This window comes from Neopelma chrysocephalum, unplaced genomic scaffold (genome assembly GCF_003984885.1).
Source record: "Neopelma chrysocephalum unplaced genomic scaffold, ASM398488v2 Primary Assembly neopelma1_23, whole genome shotgun sequence".
Taxonomy (NCBI): domain Eukaryota; kingdom Metazoa; phylum Chordata; class Aves; order Passeriformes; family Pipridae; genus Neopelma; species Neopelma chrysocephalum.
The window spans coordinates 24,269,057-24,293,746 of record NW_020897691.1 but is presented as its reverse complement, the minus strand read 5'-3'; the positions used below and the strand labels follow the sequence as shown (position 1 = coordinate 24,293,746).

The following is a 24,690-nucleotide window of genomic DNA, read 5'->3' as shown; positions in this document are numbered from 1 at the left end:
ATGACAAATTAAAACCCACTATTGGCACGAAACCTTCAGATATGTGTACATGAAGTTCGAGTTCACAGCAAACACTTGAAATATTGCCACAGTCTTTGGTGGGAGTAGACACAAGCAAATAGTCTGGTACCCTCTGTCTGATGGTGCCCTGTCTCTTAGGTGTCAGAATAAGGATTAAAACCACCTATCAGGTAAGTAGGCAATTATCTGTTTTTTTCTGTGTCCCAAAGGGGTTCTGTTCTATCCTGTGAAATACAAGGTTGGACTGCCATTATCATGATTTTCACTAGCATGGTTACAGATGTTGTTGATAGTCATAAAATTATCTAGCTCGTTTAGTCCAGCCATAATATATTATCTTGATGACCACTTATGGCACTGAACTCCACAGATTAGCTAAATGTTGGGAAAAGTGGGGATTTCCTTTTATAGGGACAAAATTTACTACCTTTTAATTTTATTGGGCAGGGGTATACCTCTCAGAGTTTAAATTATATGAAAAGGTATGTCTCATTTCTCCACTGGATCAAAAATAGTTTCAGAAACCATAAATACAATATAATACCTACCAGACCAAAAACTGCACTCATTTGCAAAGTACAAACCAGAATCAGACTTAGAGCTCCTCACATGCTGGTGGCCTCCTGGAATGGGTTTGCATCTGTAACACCACAGCCCCCCTTCCCTCTCCTCTCACCACCGCCTTCACCCCCACTTCCAACCTTTAGCTTGTTAGCACTAAGCTCTCTCCAATTATTCACCTTTTCAAAAGTGATTTATTTTCAGGATAACCCAATAATGTCAAAACCAACACTGTTATCCTGTAACAGCAGCCAGGATGGGTCAGAGAAGGAAAGGTGCAACTGTATTGATTCACTTTGCCTTGCACTTTTTACCTGAGCGACTGATGAATTGTACAGCCAACAACTTAGGAATTGTTTGGTCAGTTTATTGTAAACAACTCCCTTCTACTCTTTACCACTTCAGAATAACATTGCTCTGTAGCATTTTTAGCACTGTTACCTACCTCCTATTGCAGAAGGAACTGGTTTTTTTCATGCAGCTCTGTCTGTCCTAGTAAGACATTACACAAGCTGACCAATGTTTTGTGCCACTGAAGAAATTAGGTAGAGTTTGTCAGATTGTCTTCCAAAGGTTTTTTTAACAAAAATGAGAGCACTCATAGCAAATTGTTCTTTTTTGTCTTACAAGGGACTGGTTGAGTTTCAGCTTAAGGACGTGCAAACTGGGAGTTTTACCACACAAATAAGTGTTTCTAGAAAATCAAAGACTAGCAGAGACACAGTGCTTTCTCTGCTACCCTTTTCTTCCTTGTAAGGAATAATTTCCACCACTGGCACAATCTCTGTCCAGCTCTACCACGTGTGCTACCTGACTTATGCTGGCAGAACCCAACTCAAGATTAGTTTTACTTCTCACCTGTTTTTTCTTTTGGCCAGTGCCCACTCAGGTTTTGAGATGTGGATGCAGCACATATGATGCAGCTTGTGCTCCCTCTGCTCAGTTCAAATGTGGCACAGGGAGGAACAACTAAGTGTCTCCCTGTTCACGGCTGTTCTAAAACCAGGCAAAACTCTGCAGAAAGATATGTAATGCTCTTAAAAAAAATTGTAACTGCAGATGAAAGAGGGCAGGGACAACTTATTAATGTTACATTCATTTATATATACAGGCAAAATCTCACAAACTTCTGTTCCATGACTGTGTTAATTCCTTCTCTGGTGCAACAGCCTATTCACACAATGGCAAGAGTGTTTTTAAGGCTGCATGGACATTAGGGTTTGCAGCTCCTGGAGAACATGGAGAGATTCCTGTACTCTGTTTTAAGCAGGAATCAGCAGATGATTTAGGATAATCTAATTTGTGTAAGGAATATATTTCTTTTACATTTTGCTCTCAGAAAAAGCAAGAGCACAGTAAACAACATTTTATCTATACCCATATATTCAGCTCAGTTCCATGGAATTTTGCCATTAAGTCAAATTGGAACAAGATCAGTCCTTAATCATTAAAAAACCCACATTTTTTCTCTTGTTCTTCTGCACTTCATGCAATATATTATGTTGGAATGGAAGAGACTGTTTTGAAGAAACGAACAAGCATTCTGGCATATTCCACGGGATTTTGGATGACAAATTCCTTCTGTAATAAATTGCCCACTCTATAGCAAAGTCTTAAGTGCAGCCATTTTGCAAAAATTTATTTTATGGGTTCTTTTTTTTCAGTCACAGTCAAAAAAATATTTGTTTTCTGGAGTTCTCTGTATATTATTCTTTATATAAAAGATTGAAATTAGGAAAAAAGTAATCTCTTCTGTTTGTTTCCTTCATGAGAAAAATTTAAAAAATGAAATTTTTTAAATAAAATTCAGTTTCAATTCAATTATAGGGTCCTGAAATGAATCCTTGTTATTTTATCTTTGCATTTAGCTTCATTAAGATTACACAAAAGGTAGGATTATCTATTTTATATAAGTAAATATCTTTAAATGTTTTCTTCAACTGTCATCCTGAAGGTATTGCCCATATTATTTAGTCATAAGGCTAAATGAGGAAATGATCACTTGAAACGTCACTTTAAAAGTGCTTATTTTTTATCCTTTCTGAAGAATTCTTTCTCACGTATCCCATATGCTATTAACAAACCACATTATATTGCAATATATTAATATAAAGCAATTCTCTGATCATCATGTAAAGTGTGTGAGCAGCCAGAGAGCACAAATAAAAAACACAAGTAGAATGGGATAGTGTCGAACCATGAAGCTACTGACCAAATTCTAAACACTGATCCACTTCTTAGTGCCAACATGATTCCCCAAAAGAGATGGGGAACCATCACAAATGAAATGTTTCTGCCTTTTTGTTTGCACAAGAATTATGCCAAAAAATGCTTTTTATTTAACAGTTTTACATGGCACTGGATCCTGATGCACTCCCTTACATCCTACCACTGAAAGATGCCTCTTAACTTTATTTGGATACTAGCTTATCCAAAGAGATGTTACTATTCTGATCACCATGAACACTTTGGGTCAGGTAAAATTACTCTCTTTCTCTCTCTTTGCTGAACTGCGAGCAGAGGCATCTGCCCAGCAGCCTGTTAACATGACATGAATTATCAGAGAGGCTACCACAACAGGAGGAGGAAGCTGAGAAAATGTGTGGCTTAGCAATCACCAAGCCTATTAAACTGCTCTGAAATCTCACCCTTCAGATTCACAATTTCTCATGTTTTGACCAAGAGGTAGGTTGGTGAAGCAAGAGGATCTGTGGGGGTGTGAAAGGGATGACCCTGGAAACAAAATATTGGTTTTACATCGCAGGGTATCCGTTACAGGAGAATTTCCTCTGGCGCCAGCAGGTATTTGAGCAGGCATCTGGATGGATCCCAAAGGGGGGAAGGAAATGGAGATGGAAGTTTTTAGAAGGGATCAAGATGTTAAGCCTTAAAACTGTTTGAATGATCCGCAACAACTAATCTGCAAGGTTTTATCAGCATGATGACTTTTGGTGATGCTGGGGGCTTAAGGATGGTTTCTTTTCTTTTTTCCTTTTCCCTTTTTTCTCCTTTCTTTTTTTTATGTCGGTAGGGAGTTCCAGCCAAAAGTGCATAAGGGCACTAGTAAAGGAACACAAAATCCCTCTTCGGTCACTGATGAGGAAAATCATCTGATCCATAGCAGCCTCCTTTTCTCCACAGAGGACACACTGATCATACAGCTGATCCTGAAAGCCCTTTGCTACATTCTCAGTGCTTTTTAAAACACTGTCAGCGGTATTGCTAACTGCAATTATAAAATATCACAGAATAGATTGATAGAGTTTTACCCTGGAAGCAAATTTTGTCAAATATTTGTTTCCCTTGGGCTTGGGAAAGAAAGTCTTCCTTGGGGGTCTGAAGGATGATTCATTAAATCTGAGCTGTCTGCTGAAGTGCTCAGTAAAAGTGACTCTGATTTATTTGGATTTGTCACTATAAAGGTCTCTGGAGACAGATATTTATCCTATGGGATTCTTGACAAATTGGCCAAGTGGTCTGGGCAGTCCAGGGGGAGGATGGTCTGCTTTGACCCCCTCACATGGCCAGAGAACAGGTAATTACTCCCCTGGTCACAAACATGCACAGAAATCTCATCATTGCCAAGACTGTTCTACCCACCCAGAAGCTGGTCATCTGAGCTTAGACAAGGACTCAAATCTGTACTTGATCTCACTGAAAGACACATCTGAGATGAAAGTATAATCTATAGCCTTAGGAATAGGAAGAAAATGAAGAGCTCATGGGATGGATTTATGCTGATGAGGGTATATCCTGCTGAACTGGAGCCTAGTAAAGGTTTTTGTCCTGCTGCAGTCATTATAAAATACTTGATTGCAGTGCTGTAGGATCAATTTGAACTCCAACTTTATCAGTATATTTAAACGCCCTCCCACTGATCTTGACTAGTTGGGCATCCTTCTAACTGCAAGACAGAAGAGATTGAATTTGTCAAAAAGAGGAGGAGGGAATTTGCTGCTGTTTTCTTATGATCCCACTTGTGTGACTTTCCCCGCACCATAGTCTATAGGGTGGAGTAGTGTCTAGTGTCAGTTCTTTCCTTTAATTACCCGCTAGCCTGGCTAAGAGCTGTATAAACATATTACGGACACTTGCAAGAAACAGATACTCCAAGTGCATCCATCTTTTCCTTTAACTCTTTCTGTCTCTCCTGCCTTTTTTGCTCCTTTGAATTTTATGAAACAGTTCAATAAAGTACAAATTGGCCCAGTTTCTTTTGAGCTGACTTAAGCTACTGATTCGTTTATAGCTGTCACAGTGAAACAAGCACCTTCAGGGCATGGCTAAGGCCACTTAAGATCTATGTTGCCTCTCAGATGTAGGTGGAATAAATTCAGGATGCCACATCCAGAAGTATTGTTCCAAATTACTGGAATGAAGGTGAGAAGAAAAATACAACTAAAGGGAAATGGAGGAAAAAAACTGGGAGAATGACATCCTGGCTTGGAGTTAGCTTGCCGTTACTTAGGGATTTTCACCTCTCAGCAAACAGTTCTTCTCCCCATTCACATCCATGGGGTGAAAGAGAAGTTTAAATGATGTCAGTATAGTAACACAGGCCTCAAATGTTCAAACTAGAGGCAAGTAAGTTCAGTGACAGCTGAAAGAAAGTTTGGGGGGGAATTAAGCACAGCATGAGGGGGAATTCTGCAGCAGTGACTGTCATTTGCAAGTGATGCACATGGATGAGTTGGTTTCAGCCTGTCTAACAGTGGAGGATTTGAACTCCAAGTAAACCATTCCAGATTGTGTTCAGCATAAAAAAATGGTGTGAAAGTAGTTAAATTTCGTATTAGAACCGAAAGAAACACCACAGACTTTTAAAAGGCACTCCAGGAGGGGGTAAGCCCTGTAAAGGTAACAGCAATGATCTCTTTACTCTACTTGGTGGTTGGATGACTTCAACCCAGGAGTTTTGCCTGGCAATCTGTCTTGCTAAAAGTCAGGGTAAGATAAACGGTACTCTGTCTCTGATTTCTGCAAGAAAGAAAACAGTTGAACGACTGGTCATTCATCACTGATCCGCCCTCCTCCCTCTCCAACATCTTGTATAGGGTTGTATATTCTGGAGCTGTTTAGCTTTCCTCATCCATTTCTTCAAAAGAAAACAAAAATCAAGTAGCAAGATATGTATTTTACAACTTTCCTGTAATAAGAACAATAGTTCAGAATTGGAAGGGATGAATCAATAAAGACATTACTTGGCTATTGTTACAGTTGCTTGGACATCATGTCACTTGTATCATCATGTGTCACATAGTCAAGTAAGTTTAGTATCAAAGGGCCTCCTGATATATTACAGAGTCCTGCCTCTACAATTGTACTAATAAATACATTTACCTATTCATAAAAAATTACATCCATTTTTGTACACTGAGGAGCTCAAACTCACCTCAGATACAGCCTATGGAGCTACAAATGTGTGCTTTGGCCATTCAGCTGCAGAAATTAGAAAATACTACTTGAGAAATTTCTTTAGCAGCTTGAGTTAAATGAGCTATCTAAATCACTGAGAAACAAACTCAGACAGAACTAACTGTAAAAATTATAAATCTGCGGTAAGACAAGCAGTCTGAGAGGGGGAAGGTTGGCATGCAATAATGGGAAACAAAAGTAGTCTGGATATATGGTTGTAGGAAAAAGCAGTACCTTGGGTGAGAAGAAACAGCTAGGCTTGCTCTGATGAGCTGAGTGTATGTTCCACTATCAGGAAAGCAAATTAAGCTGTACTCATCCTTCTAAAAAATTTAGCTTCATTCTGCTTGTTGTACAAAGTGCTCTGCTTTGGGTGCTGCACCTGCCTGGCTGCTCCCCACACTGCTGTGAAGAGATGCTTCAGAGCACATTATCCTGCACATGACAAGACCACTGCACAGGTAAGTACCAGGAAAGTCTTAGAAAGCAGTGAGGTGGAGTGGGGGAACTGAAAAAAACCCAACATAGAAGATGGGCATGAAAGCTGAATTCTCTGCAGCCCCACTGCACTCTGAAAGTCTGCATTAGCTCATGGTTCAAGGAAGTAAGACCCTTCAAGGAAGAGACAATTAGTTACACAAAAGCATAAAGAAGCCTAGTAATGGATTTTAACTCTCCTAAGGGAATCCTGTGTTTCTACTGAGGAAGGACTACAGGAAACCAAAGTAACACTTTATTTTTCTTCACAGAGAGCTTGGGGACTTTAGAGTAATTTAGTCAATGGCGATTTGCTACTTGTGCTATAGTGTTACCAATGATGGCACTCCTGGTCTGTTTATTAAACTTTTGGCTTGTCACTCATCACTAGCAGGATCAAAACTCATTGTTTTTCTTCCTATAAAAGCAACTTCTCTATCTTTCAGAATTACTATGAGGTTGAGAGATGAGTGCTTTCATCTAAAATCAAAGTCAGGCAAGTATACATTTTGTAAGACATGTGAGTATAAAAATGCGCCAATGTAAACATCAGGTATCTGAATGAAAAATGTTAATTGGCATTTCAAGAAATGAGGAGACATCACAAAGATATTTCAGGCTTTCAACATATTTGTAGTATTCTAACATTAATCATTTTCTTGCAACTATCAGGTTATTTATCTTAGCTATCCTTGGTATCCATTACCATAGTGCCTAAGCCCCTCATAATGTTTCTGTAGGGCAGGGAAGTGTTTTCATCCCGTTTTTACCACTGAGAGATTGGAGCAGAAAGGATCCACCTTTTGTGGCCATCTAGAAAGCCTGTAACATAGAATAAAATCAATGCACATTCCCCAAGTCTCTGGATAGAGCCTTAATCAAAGAAGAGTCTGTCTCTTTTAAATTAGCCCAAGTTTTCACTTCGTTTATTTGCACCATGAATTGTAGAAGCAGGGATGTGTTATATGTCACTGAGCCATTAGCTATAAGACAAATTCCACCAATACTTGAAACACAGGAACAATCCAGGGCTTGCATCCCAAAAAGGCCTCTGGCTACACATTGCCAAGGAGAGATGAAAACTACAGTAAGTCAGGTCATGGGGGGAGAAGAAATAGAAAGATGATGTGGTGTATTGCTATGGGTGCTGCACCAGGCAGTTCCCAGAGGCTTCCCCTGGAATTTCTTGGTCTCCAGGACAGAACACGGTTCTTATTCTGGGAAGCCCAAGCTGGCCCAGAGGTCTGGTGTGCATTGGCACCCTATGGAACTTTCCATTGTGACTCCACTTAAAAGCCCTGTGCTTGAACAGACTGGCTGAGCCGTTCCTCGGTGAGGGTTTTGCATAGATGGAAAACTTTTCTGACAAATTCATTTGCAGTGGTAAGAGAAAACTTGTAGGTGCAATGTCATACATCTTTACCACTCTGTGGAAATTTCAGTCAATCCAGCTCATATTGATCACAAGTTCAGTCCTGACAGAGTCCATGTCAAGATATTTCTGCCACCAAATTTTGGTATATTTTAAATAGCAAGGCATAAAATGTCTGGTAAATTTGCTATGCAATTCAAAATACCCTGTATGAGAAAAACAGACCTGCCTTATTTTGGTGCAAAAATTGGTAGATAGAGATCTAAAGTCCAGGATAAAACAAGCTGAAATGATATGGAGAAATAAGGCATCAAAATCCTTCAGCTAGCTGCAAAATCTTTCCTTACTGTTTAAAATGAGGAGGTTCTGGATAAAGTACCTCTCTTCACACCTGCCTCAGTCATCATGCCATCTGACTTTAAAGCATAAGCAGATATATATCTGAGACCCATACCATTCTTTCTGAAAAACTGGCTGCTTCAATGGTTGGTCCTTTGGAACAGAAACCTTAAATTCATGGCAGTTTTTAAAAACTTGCCCTTTTCTTCTTTGTATGGACTCAGAGCAGCTATTAGATGTTGTTGTCTATTTCCCCTCACTGAACTGCACAAGCATGCTGGACCTAGCTAACAGAAGGTCTGATGGTTCATGTCTCTGTTTTCCTCCTTTAATCAGCTTTCCTTATGGGTTAGTCACGTCCCCAGTTAAGAACTGCATACTAGGGATTCTGAGCATCACCCTGGATCTACACACACAAAGGGCAAAAAGGGGAGCAGGGAGGGGAAAGAGAGCCAGCCTGCCTTCACAGCCCATACTTGGGCCTTTTTCCTCCCTCACTTCTGCAGTTTCAGCTCTTCGGTCCTTTCTTTGCCTTGTGGGGCTCCACTACAACACAGTGGAATGGTCTTCTTTGTATGCTATCCCCTTGCTCATTTCTAAAACTATTTGTTTCCTCCAAATTACTTAAATAGACTTTTATTATGTGCTTTTGCAATACCACTTTCTAAAACAACACCATTTTCTATATGTATTATGAACTATAATATGCATCATAAAACCAGAGGACTGCACTGTGGCAAAGTGCCATGACCCCACTTTGGGGATGTTCCAGGAGCTCTGAGAGTCACAGTTTCTGAGGCATGTATAAGGCCTGTCAGAGTCAAAAGAAAGGCACAGTGACTGTGGTCTTTCTGTGTCACTTGAGTAGGATGTGTAATCTGCTTTCTCCTTTGCCTTGACAACTAACGTTCCCATTTAAGACTCATCCACAACACATATGCTCTTTAGCTAACTACTGAGTTGGTTGAACCCCTATGTACGATTGCACACGTGGACAGCTGAATATTGCCAGTTTGCTGTTTTATTATATCAGTATTTTTAGCCAACATCTTTTTGCAGCTATGTCACCAGAGTTCAGCATGTGTATTTAAAGGTCTAATGTGGCCACCTATCAGAGCTGGTAAAATGCAAAGCCCCCATGACAAATGGAGCACAAGGGAGTCTCACAGCGCAAACTGTGGCCAACTCGATCTGTAATAGAGTAAAGCAGCCCACAAAGAGTCTGGGTCCCAGCATGTGATGTTTCACTTGGATGGGAACAGAGGACATAGTCCAACCTACTGTATTTAATGATGGATGCTGTGGGAACCTGACTTCCAGAAGCTGTGAGCACTTTAAATGAACAGGAATTTCAGAATATCTATGTCTACATGCACATACATAATGCCATAAACCATACAAGTAATAAAATCTCACCAGAATAGCTGACATTCTTTCTGCCACTCTCCTACAAAGTGTTCTTCTTTTCCAAATTTTTCTCTGAAGAAAAAAATCTTTTATTTTCCAAAACTTTATCCAATATGCTAATTATTGGAAGGCAAAGAGAACTTATTTCTTATCGACAAATTTCATCATGTCTCAAAGCCACAAAAATGCAAAGGATTAGCCAACCAAGAAACATCACGGAAAGAGATATTCAAAATAAAACAGTTATGTCTGCACTTTAATCCTTCAGTGACAATTTTGCATAAGATATATTGGCTTTTTTGCATATTTGTCTTTTGACCACTCATAAAAGAGTCTGCAATTTACAATGTCAACTATCTAATAATATTTCAGAGATGCATTCTGGAAGCAATGCATAGTTATAGTCCCTGCAGTAGAGATGGAAGAGGATACCTCTCCTCACTGTCTGTGAGTCTCCTTTTGTATAGGAACAAATAATAAACAAACATGACTTAGGTTTGCTTCATACAAGTATCCAGAAAAAGGTGATTCACTACCATGTCTGTGAATAGTTCATTGAAAATTTGGACTTAGCGCTGATGTCAAGGTTTAGCTGTCTTGTTTCTGCTTCAATAACTTATATGTTTCTTGTGTCTGGTGTACGCAGCTTCTAGCTCACAGATCCTTTGCAAGATAATGCTTAACATAGCAGCAGTCCCAAATCCCACACCAGAGATCTGGAATAGAAAGAGGATGGAGTCACACCAGGATTTGATGAATTGATGCATCCTTCATGATTAAGACACTGACCTTGTTGTCAGTATCTCTCTTAGGCATTGGGATATTTAAGCATGACTTTGCTTCTACAGAGGTAGTTTTTGCCATTCTTGTTCATACAGGCTGGTTTACTGTGTGAGCAGCCCTGCCAATTTTTGTGGAGCCACTCAAAGGAAAAGGTACCAGGTGGCATAAGTCAGGATGTCATCAATGTGACAAAGGACTAAAATATTAAATCTGGAATTAAATATTTTGAGTTTCACAAAATATTTTTTCAGTATTCATTAAAGAATTTTTTCTTGAACTCATTTCCCAGAGTTTCAATGGGTTTGTGATATTTCAAGGTTTAAAAAGTCACATGAAATGGAATTATGGCTCCTGCATAACTTTCTACATAAATTTTCTTGAAACTACCGTTTATTTCCTCTTAAATTTTCTAATCAGTAAGACCTAATTCTAGGTATCAGCAAAATCTTCAGATATTTTGAAATGAAAATAAAAGGAAATATTTTGGGGTTTTTTTCCCATAATATTCCAGAAAACAGCTTCTCAAGAGGATCTGAATTTTCAGGAGTTTGAAGCAGGGCACTGAGATTTCTTGGACAGTGATACTGGTATCACATACAAATATGTGCCCCTTGGGCCCGTTCTCCAGAAGAGCCTTTTTACTGTTTTGGCAATGTAATTATTTTTTCTCATTGTGTATTGCTTTATGCTATTTATCACAATGTCTTTTACCATTCAAACCAAAACTGTGACCAGAAACAGACACACAGTACTGGAAATGAGTTGTGGGAGGGTTTCAGTGCCCTGACCCTTCCAAAAAGCTATTCCACTGTTACAAACAATTTTGATCAATTTCCCCAGCACTGCCCATCCTCTACAATATCACAAAAATGTCACAGGATTCTTATATTATTAGTACTAGTAGTATTACCTTATTTGTATTGGTTGTTATTATTAGTATTATTTGTATATAATAGTATATTTTTGGCATTATTTCACTTAAGGTATGTAGAAGTATGTGTCTGAAGTCCCTCTACCATTTTACTTGGTTTCCAGGTGAGAGCAAGAGTGAGCAGGAGAAACCTCAGTGCAACCAGAATTTTTTTAAAATTTGCAACTCGAAAACACTAATCCAGTTATACTTTTATTCCTGATTATTCTCAAAACTGAATGAACACGATTCATGATCTGCTGGCTGCCTGTGGGTGATTTCCTTGGTTACTCCCCAAATATAGGAAAACACCCGTATTATACTTGGGCAAATAGTTTTAAAACCAGCTACGGATTATGTTTTCCTCAGCTGTGGGTGATTTGAGTTCTTCTTGGGTGACTGTTCAATGTGCAGTGAAAATACAGTGCCTTGATAAACGACACAGAACATCAAAAAATAAACCAATCCCTGCCATGCAAAACCATGAGACACTTGCAGAAAACTTGGCCTCAAGTTTCAAAGCTGTTCTCAAATTACTGTGTTATTCCTGCACAAGGAAGATTGGAGTGGGACATTTTTTCAGAGGGAAATTTGTAACCTGTCATAGACCAGCATAAGCCTACATGTGACATGTCCCCCCCCATCTGACACCTTTCAGACGAGGCATCCTGAAACTTTGTCCCCAGCATCTTAGGCATGTCCTAAATGGCCTGTCTTGGTGGGTCTCAATTAGAATTAAGAGAGAGAGGTACAGTCCTGTGTAGCCAGAGCAATGCAGAGGAGAAAGTCATCTACAGGGTAAATCCACAGATTTCTGGAACATTTGTACTGTTCCCCATGCCAGTATTTCAACTTCCTTTTTAAAACATGAATGAAGAAACGAATATACTGGGAAGGCCAAAAGGACTTTAGCTCCATCTGTCTTTCCCAGTCAGTTATTAACCCAGTGGCTAGTCTGTAGTCCCGGTCATCTAACTGGAGAAGCAAGTGGTAACACCATTATGGAAGTGGCTGCAGCCACCCCAGTTTTACCCTTCCCACAGGATTAGGTTGGTTTCCACACTGTCAGTGTCTATTCCAAATCAGGGTAGCAGTTCAGAGAGTCAGGAGGACTGGGCAGGGAAATACAGGAGAGGGAAAAAGGATTGAAGCTGGGAGCCAGATTAGGGGTACAAGCCCTGGGCTTGCCATGTAGGACATAAGGAAGGGGAAGGTTGGAAAAGCAGTGATTCAAGTTATGTAACAAACAAATAAGGAAGTAGGAGTTTCCTGGAAATGAGAGGATATGTTTTTTGCCCACGCTGGCCCTCTTGGAGAGGGAAAAATGGATAAATATGTTGTTAAAAGAGTGTGTAATAGTTTGTATGCACAATAGACATTATGTATATTATACTATATGTATGTGAGCGTACATCATATACATGCAATAATCTCCACAAAATGAATACAAAAATGCATCCTGTGCCTCCACAGAAGTGTGTGATCTGTATTAGGTCAATTTTAATGGCTTTGAGGACTCAAAAATGTATGTAAACAAGTAAAAACTGCACATACATGGAAATTCTAAGGCTCATAACATACATGTATGCATATGTTGATATTCAAAATGCACATGTAGCAGCATACTAAAGACATTTTTAAAAAGCCAGATTATTCCTTCTGCTTTTTACAACAAAAGTTTATAAATTACTAAAGTAAAGTTAAAAATAAGTGATGGAAGGGCTATTAGTATATATTTTTGTTGTTTTGTTCTTCTGGGAACTTCTGATGCTGAAATTTTGATGGGATTTTGTCCTCTCTGGTCATTCATGCTTAGAGACATAAGCAACCTCAGCTTGGTTTTCTGTCATCCTCGCTCCAATAAGAGTCTTGTAGCTCAATTCTAACATCAATCACTTGGACTATAAATCTCTGCAATCGATATGGCCATTTAAATCTCCACCTGCACAAACAACAATCAGGCCTAGAAAATAAGGAGGCTCATAAATCTCCATTGGTGATTAGTAATATTTTAGATCTGTACCAGCAATGTTATAAAGAAAAAAAAAGGCAAAAAAACCCCAAAGCTAATTCATTAATTAGGATGGATATGCTGACAATCTGTTTAGTTTATACACAGAGAACCAGAAACAGGGCACAATTAACACTACATGATGCTAGAAGTCAGTGAATTCCCAAGAGCCTAAGGCTTGGAGATATGATATCTTAGTGTACTTATCCTATTGTGAGTGGGAAGGTGTTATCTTCCAGAGTAAAGAGGTGATTTAGAGTTTAGATTTGCCCTTTTTTCTTCTGGCTTACATGAACCAAGAAGCCAACATGGATCAAGACATAGGCAACACCTCCTTGCTGGTTGTCAAAAATGACACTCTGCCTGCTACTGAAACTTGAAATCTGCAGACAGTGCAAAGCATTCAGCGGACTTACCATTTTGGCCCTCCACAATTTTCGTTTGGATGGTTGTTTTTTAGTTAGTGCATGCAGACAACTCCATGTGATGCTCACACAGATCAGTAAGAGACTCCTTCTGTCACTCCAGAGACTTTGGATTAACTATCAAGCCACATCTGAGGCTGCAAATTTTTGTCTGGAGCTATGTGAATCCTCAGGTAAGCAGTTGAATAAGTGGCTTGCTCCTGCAATCAGATCAGTCCCTGTGTCCAGAGAAGTCCCATGTGCAGATTGTGCCCAGCTCTTTAGTCTCCTGTGTACAAAACCCAGGCTGCTGGGGCACCTGCGAGGTTTCAGGAACTGCGTGAGGAGGGAAGGAGCTATGGGAGCAAGTTCCTGCTTCACTGACCTCTTTGGGCTCCACATGTGGGTTTAGGAGACTGTTTTACATGGAGAAGAAGAAGGGATAAGACAAGGTTAACTGCTTTTAAAAGCTGCTCTGCCGAGACTGAGACTGAATACACATGTGCATAAAGATTGTAACAGCAGCATATCTATTCATTCAAACTACACAGCAACCTGCTAATTCACACTTGTGGTAAAACCATTGGGAATGTTTGGCTGGGTTGCAAAGCCCGGCCTAATGCCCTCAGTCCCACCACTCTCACAGAAGGGGTTTTATCCCTTATCTCGCCTCTTTATTCAGGCAAAACTCTCTGACTTCTGAGCATGCATGAATCGGCAGACAAAACACTTCATGGGTACAGCAGAATGAACCACTGACATCTGCTCTGCAATCATATACCAAGAAAAGGGGTTTTTTTCTGAGGGATCTCTACCATCCAATAACCCTCATCCTTTTCTTTCATTTCATGCACACCCTTGCCACCCTATTGGCAGCCTACCCCCACTGCCCCCTGCAGCATGACACTCCCCTCAGCTCAGTGGGGCTCAGGGCCAGCCAGGATCTTGGCCACCCAGGACACCTGTGGACCAGAAATCTTCCGCAACATTTACAGCTGGGAGGACTCAGTGAGTGAGAAGGGACCGGGACTTGTTGGACGTCACCCCGGAAGGCTGGAAGAAGTCAGATCTTCCTGCCTCCAGCCCCTGGGCTGTGACAGCAAGGTCCACACTGCTGGACAGGCAGAGGAGCACTCCCTTCCTGGAATATCCTACTTAGCTGGACAGGATGCATTCGCAAATACAATCATCCACAAATCTCCCCCAGATTAGGTTACAGGACAGCGTTTCGACAGCACGCATTACAAAGCTCCCTGGAAGGCTTGGCTGGTGGATCTGCTGCTCTCTGTGCTCATGACCCATTTTGGCTTTCATCAAGAATCATGACACCAGCTGCCTGGGTCATCTAGGAGGCAGAGAGGGGGAGAGCAACTCTGGGGCTGGAAAGGGAAGTGGGGAAGGAGAAGAGGAGGAGAAGGAGGAGGAGGAGGAAGGGGGAGGATAGAAAGACAGAGCAGGGGAACAGAGTGTGAGCAAGTTGTTTTAGTCCAGTTGTGAAGATTTGAATCCCAGTTCTGAGCTCTCGGCAAAGGCTTGCTGGGATACCTCATTCTCTGTCCTGTGTAAAGGTCTGTGATTGGGGATGTGGTGTGCTCAGTGGGCAGGGCCCCTCCCCTGGGCTGGATCCGCCTCTCTTATCCCCCAGATAAATTACTAGTGTCCTCACTAAATTCCTCGGCTTTCTCGCTCCCTCTTTCTCTCCCTCTCTCACAATCTCCCTCCCTCAGGCACAGGCAAAGCAGGGTTGGGGGGTGGGAGGGCGGGGATCCTTTCTGGACTGGTATCGTGCCTTAGTCCTGGGCGGGGAGGGAAGGGGAGGAAAATACTGGCACCCCTTCTCTCCTACACCGCCTCGAAATAGATTCAAGAAGCTGCTCTTCCTCCGCCCCTCCCCCTTTCCTGCTGGTCGTTTGGCATCTTCCAGACCATGTCCACTGGGTCCCTCAGCGATGTAGAAGATCTGCAGGAGGTGGAGATGCTGGAATGCGATGGCCTGAAAATGGATACTAACAAAGAGTTTGGGGCGTCCACCGAGAGCAACGAGGAGGGATCCAATGGCGAGAATGGCTCCCCTCAGAAGGGGAGAGGGGCCTCGGGCAAGAGGAAAAAAGCTACCCCGAAGAAGAGCCCTTTAAATGGAGTGAGCCAGGAGGGAAAGCAGGTACAGAGAAATGCTGCCAACGCCAGGGAGAGGGCAAGGATGAGGGTCCTTAGCAAAGCCTTCTCCAGGCTTAAGACCACCCTGCCCTGGGTGCCCCCAGACACCAAACTTTCCAAACTGGACACCTTGAGATTGGCCTCCAGCTACATTGCTCACCTGAGGCAGATCCTGGCCAATGACAAGTATGAAAACGGCTACATCCACCCAGTCAACTTGGTAAGTCAGAGCCCGCTTGGGCCAGGCACTCTTTGCGTGTACATGGGGAGAGGTGGGCGAGAAGCTGGGATGGGGCATGTGCAGGGACAAAACTTCGCTGTGCTTCCCACAGACAGTCATGTGCCAGTGGGATGGAAAGGGGTAGTGTGTGAGGGAACGGGTACCCTCTTGTCCTGTATCCCGCACACCAAGCCTTCTGGGCCCCCTCTGCTGTTCCTAGCCATCCCCTCCAGGAGACAGGCAGGGGCCACGCTGGCCACAAATAGACAGGGGTAGGCTTTACTCTTTACTGCCCCAGAAATGCCTGAGAAACCTCAGAGGGTTGATGGTAGCTTTCTACCTGCAAGTAGGCAGGCACAGGAATTTGGGTAGAAAAGAGTATGTTTGAGGAAGGGCCTCAGCCAAGGACCAGGGATTTATTCTTATCCTGCATCTCTACCATAATGTTTCCTGCCATAATAGTCCCCTCAAGCCCTAACTTTTTAATGACAGAGCTCTTGGGGCTCTGTGCTCAGCCACTCAAGTTTGCTGGGTCCAGGATATTTCTCCTATCCGTGTAAACTGGTAAAGGAGAAATAAATACAAGTGCAGACTCCCCAGGGAAGGTGTCTGCCCCAGGCACACTCCGCAGTGCCTCTCCCTGGGCTATGCGGTGTCCTTCCTGCTGCTCCCACCACACACTGAAAGTTTTCCCAAGCAGACTGGGGTCTCCTGACCATACCCAGCCACCAGAAACATCCTATTTCCAGCTCTAAAAATACATACAAATGATGTAAACCAGGGACGAGCAAGATCTCCCTGGGCTCTTTCTAGACTTTGTACAGGCTTTACATTACCCACACGTGCAGATCCTGATGCATAAAGGGATCACAGCGGGGATCTGGGGACAAATCACTGGGGTCAGACTCTGCCTTTTGAGCTCTGGACTTTGAGGGAAAGTACATTACCCGCTGTGTTAGCTGATAAGGGCCTGGGAGATAGTTTGTGATTAAGATAAAAATCCTCAGCGCAACGACATGGGGGAAAAAATGAACTAAAACAAAACCAACACCCGATACTGATATAACACACACCCCTGCTCCCACACGGAGGCACACCAAAGCATACTCCCCGAGCCGCAGGAGGCCGGGGAGAGCGTCCGGGGAGTGCTGGGGCCCCGAGCGGCTCCTGCGCCCAGACAGCGCGGCGGGGCGAGAGGCGGCTCCCGCGGGTAGGGGTCCCCACGCCGGTCACAACCAAGCGCGGGGGCGGCGCGCCTGCGACGGGGTGCCCGAGGCGACTGTGCCGGGGAGATGCAGAATGTACTGGAGCCGGGCGGCTTCCTCCCCACCTCCTTTCTCCGTCCCTCCTGTCGCGGATCAGACGGGCTCCGCCGCCCTGAGGACGCCCGGAGGGACCGCCACGGCTGTGAGGCAAAGCGGCATCAGCCGCCGGCAAAAGGCAAAAAATTCCTCGCCGAAGCCAGCGGCCACTGCCCCGGCCTAAGCCCCGCTGAGCGCTGCCCGAAGTGGGCTCAGGCGGTGGATGCCGGGCTCGGTCCCCCCGGGCACTCCCGAGGCGGACCCGCTAGCAAAATGAGCGTTGCAATTTGCATTTTTCCCTATATAACCCCCTTCCCACCCGTGTCTTTTCCTGGCTACAGACTTGGCCTTTTATGGTAGCCGGCAAACCCGAGAGTGACCTGAAAGAAGTGGTGAACACAAACCGCTTGTGCGGCCCGACGGCATCCTGAGCCCCGCGGCCGGGCCAGCAGCGTCCGTCCCGGCGCGGCCGGGAAGAGGGCAGGGACCCGCCGCGGCCCCGCTGCTGCCCCGGGCCCTGGGCAGAGCCACGGGGAGAGCCGCTCTCCCGGCGCAGAGGAGACCAAATGTGCCCTAGCAAAGACTCCATCCACCCCGAGAGATCCCGACTCTATTTAACTTTATTAAATGCGTGTACAGTTGAGTGTCCTGCAACCACAGCCTTGCTGGTTCAAGCGCTACTAGAGAAAAGACAGAGATTAAACAAAACCTACCACGCGTGTATCTTTTGTCTGAGACCTGTGAAATATGTAGATGCCTAGAAAAACTGACTTTGACAGTCATCTCTATGAAGTAATTCAACCTAAAGATATACAGATATATTTTCTTCAAGCAGGTTCTGCTCTGTTTCTGTGAATAAACCTTCCTTTCTACTGAACACGGAGCGGTGGAAGTGTTCGTTTGCGACTCTCGGGCTCGCCGGGGTAAGGACTGCGCCTTCGCTGCCTCCGCCGCTCCCCGAAGCGACCGCGCTGCGGGATCCCTTCTCTCCGCCCCGGCCCACGGGAGGTCTGCTTCCCTGGAGCTAGAGATCTGGAGCAAACCCCTGGGGGAGGGGGTGACTGGGCCCGCAGCTCGTCCTCGCTGCGGGAGCCAAGCCCGGCTCCGCAGCCCGGCGCCCGGGCACTGCGGGAGCCACCCCCGCCGCTCCGATCCGCTCCGCGGGGACAGGAGCAGTGATCTATTGATAAAGTATAGTCGGTCCTCAGTGCCGGGAATTTTTAACTTAAACATCTCTTCTCTATCGATCAGCGCGCCCGTGGGAGATGAGGCTGAGATAAACAGGAGTGCGGGGCGCTCCCCCTGCACCAGCAGCCGCCGCCGGCAGCTGATGCGCCAGATCCCACCGCGCTGTTTAATGTTTCAGGGTTATGACCGCACTGTTTACAAGACGTCTTCGGTTATTTATACTGTTATTATTAGCAGAGGGGCTTTAAATTTCCGCCTCACTTGCTCTTTCAATACCATCCCGCGGTTCCGTTTGATACCTGGGTACTTTCTGGCCGAAAGCACGAGAGGGGCAGCAGGGGCTGCAGGGCCGTCCCCTGGACCAAGTCCTCCGTCTCGGCCGGTTGCGGGGGGGCGGTGGCAGGGCCCGGGACACGGTTACAGGCAGCGCGGGAGCCACAGATATCCCGCAGGCAGGCGCTAAGCCTCCCCGAGCATCTGTGCAGCCTGGATTGTGTTTATTCTCATCCCCTACTTTTCCCTGAGATAAGTGGACGAGGTGGCACGTCCTCCAGGCAACCCAAATTCACCAGTTGGGTTCATGCGTGGGCTAGGCTAGGTTTAATTAAAGCAGCTCACTGCAAGCCGAGGGCTGTGCAAACATCTTGGCCCTCATTATGGAAAGGGCCAGGGCCTGCTGTATTGTCCTAATGGTTTTGAAGGGGGAAGCTGTTTCACTTTTTCACAGCTTTATCTCCATCCCACACAATTAAAAGCAGACTTCTTCGCCTGGCCTAAACATGTGCAACTTCAGCTGTGGTGAGCGGGGCCACACAAGGTGAGACATGCAGTTACACACACAGGATTGACTGACTTTACTGCCAAACACATACCCTGAACAGCCACCACTCTAGCAAAGAGATGAGTAACTCTGGGAAGCACAGCTGAACAGGCTCATCTTTTTGCTACAAGTACTGGGAAATTCAGTGGGAATTGCTAGTCTGTTAAAGGGAGACAGAATGGAGGCCCTTTGCCTTAAGCAAAGTGCAGATGACTGATATGGCAAATGCATATTTTAACTAGTAAGTTTACCTCACTGTATTGAAATTAACCACTGGATTTAACCACTTGAAATCTTGACTTCAATCCCTACTAACTAACGCCTGGTCAAGACTCATAGCTAAGTGCTGATTTCCTTCTAGAAAGCAGAAATTGATATGCATAAGATTGAGTTGAATTCGAAATATTCTAAACCGCGCTTTTTTGCCACCCTGCTTTGCAACGCTTGCTAACTGCACTCAGCATCTTCCTAGCTAATTGAGTTAACCATATGCAGTGTTCATTTGCCACCTGAAATTCATCACTGAAGAAAGAGAAGGGAGAAATACAATAGTACCCCATGAAATGCGAGGAACACAGCTGTAACCATGTGCCAAAAGCTGCAGGTAAATGGAACGGTAAGAAGAGGCTGTAGACACCATTACTTCTGATGCTGCTCTTCACTTTATCTAGCAATCTACATTGCAAGTATCTTGGGGACTAAACTATTCCTCAAGCATCTTCCACCTTCCTCAGTCCTTTCCTCTGAGCAACAGTTCAGCAACCAAAAAAAGGGTAAAAGCAACAAGAGATAAACAAAAGCAATCAGTAATACACAGAAAGGTAAATAACGACTTTTACTGTAAAATAATTAGTGGCTTTATCTCCATTTTGAAGACAATGAACATATTTTCCAGAGGCATTTTTGTGTATGGGAACTCTTGGTCCACTGACTTCTTGTGTAAGGGCAGAGACCTAACAGTGTTGGCAGTTGGCTTCAACAGCCCAACTTTCTTAGATGAATTAAGAGTTCTACCATGTATCTGAGGAGAACAACAAGCGAAATTATTCTGCCCTGCTGATGAGGGCAATTTTACTGCAAAATATTTTCAAACAGAAAATGTATGCCTAATCTGACTGAAGCAACTCATGATTTTGAAAGGAACTTGCAAATGTGCTAAGGAAAACAGGGAATAGGTTTAAATATTGATGTTAATGATTTTAAAGAAAATATTTTGTTTTCTTTCTTGCTTTTATGTACAAAGTGATGCATTTTAATATTTATCAAATTATACTCCTTCTCCACATGGAAATACAGTTGATTTGGTTTATCTTTCTGTATCTACATGGATGTAGATGCAGCTGTATGAGTGTCTGTAAACATTCCCTCCTAATAATATTTCAACTCATTGCCTGATTTCAGTTGGATTTGACAGAGGTCTCAAAGATAATTAGGTTACTATAATTTTTTATTTTTCTGTGAAAACAGGCAGCTGAGTAGAGAACAGAAAAAGTCTTTAAATTCTGAATTTAATTTCAACATAAACTCAGCCTTTATTAGATTCCAGAGCATACAGAGCAGAGTGCCAGTTGCAGATGAAGCTCCAAACACTGCTTCAATCACAGGATACAAGCTCACAGAAAACTTGCTTATGGATCTATGTGTTTTAGATAAGAACTCTAGAAAAAGTTTAGTCCTATTTGATTTTAATACTATTATTCTTTTTTTGTTTGGTTGGTTGGTTGGTTGGGGTTTTGTTTGTTTTTTTTTTTTGTTGTTTGGAAGGAAGGAAACTGAATATCACCTTGCTATTTCATGACCATTTTTCAGTTCAGCTAGAGACTAGCAAATTCCTTTATTTGCAGTGCTGCACTCAGTGCTTAGGCTCCTGGGTTTGGTGGTGACATTGTACTGCTTTGCAGCAGTTTTCGCAGTCTGTAAGGTCTTTAGGAGCAAGAATTTCTCCATCCATTACAGAAAATACATTTTAGGCTTACCTTATCCTCTCGCTGGGATGGAAATCTGCCATCCTGAAACATCAGCATAGCAAGAAGCCCACTTTGCAGACACCTGCAAATGCCTTGCTGTCCTGGGCACTGACTGGGGCAGTGAGGTCACGGCGATGATCATGCCCCCAAGCTGCAAAGTGCATAAGGAGAACACGGGCAATATTGCTTATTCTTTAAAGTGCCTCCAAGGTCAAAATTCCCAGCTCACCTCAGAAACTTAAAGACATAGAAAATCTGTGCCGTTTCTTCTGTAGGGAAGCTCGTTTGAATCTTGGATATAATGATTGGATCACAAGCACAGGTTGGTTTTGGTAACCCCACAGTCAGTAACCCCACAGTTGTGTCTGCCTGAAAAAATATGCTTCTTTGTTAACAAATTGCATATATTTTTCAAAAATACATTTTTCAAAATTTTCAAAATTTCAAAATTTTTCAAAAAAGGCAATTTTTGCTGAAACCCTATTGTCATTACCATTCATAATTATTTGTAGTAAAAAAATAAAATATGGAAAAGACATCTAATTGCAGGTAATAAGCTTTCTAAAAGAGAACAAATCTTATATATATGGTGTACAAGTGGAGGGTATAATCTGATATAATTGCAGGGTATTTCTAATTTTTGTCTGGATATCTGAATTTAGATTAGAACTCATGGTCTCCCAAAAGGGACTGACAAAAGAGATTTCAATGACATTGAAGTGAATTTCAATTTCAATGGAACAAAACTGAAATTTGTGGCAGCAAACAAGAGCATTCCATAATTTCCATTTATACACACCTGGAAAAACCACCATACAGAATTTCTCCTGACAGTCAGAGACTCAAATTGTTCATGTCCTTTGCTGACCCATTTAGCACTGACTACTCCTGCATTAAGGCTGTTCTGTCAAATGCAGGCCCATAGGGTAAATATAACCTTGTGCTCACTATTCAGCCATGAATTGCTTCATGCTCTTCAGCCCAGCATACTTTACGGATGGGAAGTGGCACAAACAGTAATAATGGCACTTTTTTTGTCTCTACTGCTGCAAAGCTACCGATGTGCTATGGCTTTGTGAATTTCTGCAACCCTGAGAAGATGTCATAAGTCTGACCTAAAAGCTATGCTTTGGGAAGGATGGGAAAAAGCCACGTGTTACCTTTGCGAGGATTGCTGCCAGCAGACTCCAACTCAGCAAAGTTCTGCAAGTAACTGATTTTTCTTCAGTTCACTTCAAACACTGGTGCCTCTGAGTATAAAACCAATTTCGAGTAGGCCTAGGCATGCAATCATCCCATTTCCGAAATGTGGCGTGGACATACCCTAGGGTCACAACAGCCCAGAGATGACGCATTTTCTTGCCTTAGTATTTTGCCCTCAAACTGAAACTTGTAAACAGATGAAATGTGTTTTCAAGCCAACGCACATGTATGCACACAGCTATGCCGTCCTTACAGGGGGAGTGGAAAGATCAAAACTTCCTTGCAAGGAGAAAAAAGATCGTAACAAAAGTAGGAGAATAAAAACCAATGCAAATCCTTCCTTCACTTTAAATTTTAAGATGTACTTTTCCTTCAGCAAACTAAAAAACCCAACCCTTATTTAGACCTCAGGCTGCTGTGTTAACTGTAAGACCATATCCGACTGTAAATACAGGTTATCTGCACTCTCAAGTTTTTTCTCAGTTGTTTACATACTGTTTAAGAAACAAGAATCAGAAACACTAGGGAAAGAAAGGAAGGGTACAGCTACACAGCCAGGAAACAAGAAGAAAGGGGGGAAAACGCAAAAAATAATTCCTCTTCCTCTGACTAGGATAGCTTAGTCCTTGCAACAGGAGGGTTGGGGAAGGGAGGAACTATCAGCAGCTCCATCACAGATGGGTGGGGCCAGACCACCAGGGAGATGGAAACCAGGAGGTTGAGAGCTGCAGCTGCCTTTTCTGGGAGGAACATCTGTGAAAGCCTGCACAGCAGCAGCAGAGGAGGAGGAGTGGGCACTGGCAGCAAATGTTCCCAGGGATGCGCTCACACAGATAACCGTCCCACTGAATGGTTTCCCAGGCCGCCGCAGCGGCACTTTCCTCCCCTGTCAGGGAAGAGGCAAACACCATCATGTGTGACAAGCAATTGAAGTGTCAGCACGGCCTCTCGCTTCAGCATCCTATTTCCTGTGATGCTTTTCGATGGTTGAGCTAAGCAGAATGGGAACAGTTCTTCCTCACTGATAACACAAAGTTTTGTTTCTTACATAGAGACTTTTATACTATTGGCATCTCAAAGTCAATACAGAAAGTACACAAAAGACAGGAGTTACGTGGCAGCATTTGGCCGTCCTCTCATGACCAAATATTTTTCTATAGGAGGCCACTATCATTATACAGATGGGAAGAGGCACAGAGCTGACAAATGACTGGCTGAAGGTTCACATGTAAACCTGCAAAAGGCTTAGAGCACCAGCTCTTCTGGTGCACAAACTCATGAGCTGTTCTGGTAGGCATGCTGAAATCACCAGGGATCTTTGCTATCCTACAAAGAATAGGAATCAGACAGTTGTGAGGAGGGATCCTCTAAGGCTGTATCTATGTCTACACCTACACTTGCTAGAATAGATAAACCAGGCTATTGACCATGCTCTGGCTCTGACAGTCGATGCTGTGGCTGAGGTCACATCCACACATACCTGTGTTTTATTCCACTCTCACCAAAAGGTAAGAACAGTCCCTGGCATGCACTACTCCAAAGCATGCTTGGATACTTTCTGGGAGACAGTCAGACAGGCCAAAGGTGTAGCAAGGACCCTACTAAAACCCAAGCACTACGAAAAATAAGCCTTGGCCTTATTTTATTTATCAGTCTTACTGCAGCCTTAGAAGCTACAGCAATAGAGATACTCAATGCCTTTGTCTCACCCCAGCCTCATGCTCTTCTTACTTGTTTTCTACATCAATCTGCTTTCCTTTATGGGCCAAATTCTTAACGGGAACCCTCTTTGTTATTTGTATCTTGTAACTTAAGTCCATGGGAAGGACTCAGACAGTCAGTAGGTGCTGTCTGTACATGCTTAATATCTTTCTGCTGGGGTAGGAAGCAAGCTGCGCAGGGCAAGCCAAGGCCAACACCCTCAGTTTGGCTACAGATAGACATAGCATGGCAGGGAGACTGCTGAGGAACCAACATTACTATCTTCCCCCAAAATTTCTCCCTCATTTCCCTCACACTCAGTCTTCTGATTCTATCTTCACCGTGCCTCTCTGTTACTTCCAACAAAAGTTGGTATGCATCATCTGTAAATACCATTGAGTTGTAGAGACTGAAACTACAGATATGTACTAAA

At 43.3% G+C, this 24,690-nt stretch overlaps 1 protein-coding gene and 1 long non-coding RNA gene across 2 annotated transcripts; one reads left to right on the top strand and one right to left on the bottom strand.

The window, feature by feature from the left end:
- The first annotated feature begins 15,141 nt into the window (after window positions 1-15,141).
- TCF21 (transcription factor 21) lies at window positions 15,142-18,331 on the top strand. Its single transcript, XM_027683172.1, has 3 exons — window positions 15,142-15,268; window positions 15,625-16,077; window positions 17,720-18,331. The coding sequence occupies exons 2-3, from the start codon at window positions 15,628-15,630 to the stop codon at window positions 17,807-17,809; spliced, it is 540 nt and encodes a 179-aa protein (XP_027538973.1). The 5' UTR covers window positions 15,142-15,268; window positions 15,625-15,627; the 3' UTR covers window positions 17,810-18,331.
- A 1,825-nt stretch (window positions 18,332-20,156) lies between these two features.
- Window positions 20,157-24,361, bottom strand: LOC113971104. The gene is made up of 3 exons (XR_003535435.1): window positions 23,671-24,361; window positions 22,514-22,677; window positions 20,157-21,722 (listed from the first exon to the last, which is right to left on the bottom strand). It is a non-coding gene; the product is annotated as an uncharacterized LOC113971104 (long non-coding RNA).
- Window positions 24,362-24,690: the final 329 nt, after the last annotated feature.

Bases quoted from the DNA above. Each gene is read 5' to 3' on its own strand.
- TCF21 (XM_027683172.1), top strand. From the start codon at position 15,628: ATGTCCACTGGGTCCCTCAGCGATGTAGAAGATCTGCAGGAGGTGGAG. The intron at 16,078-17,719 runs GTAAGTCAGAGC...TCCTGGCTACAG, and splicing joins ACATCCACCCAGTCAACTTG to ACTTGGCCTTTTATGGTAGC.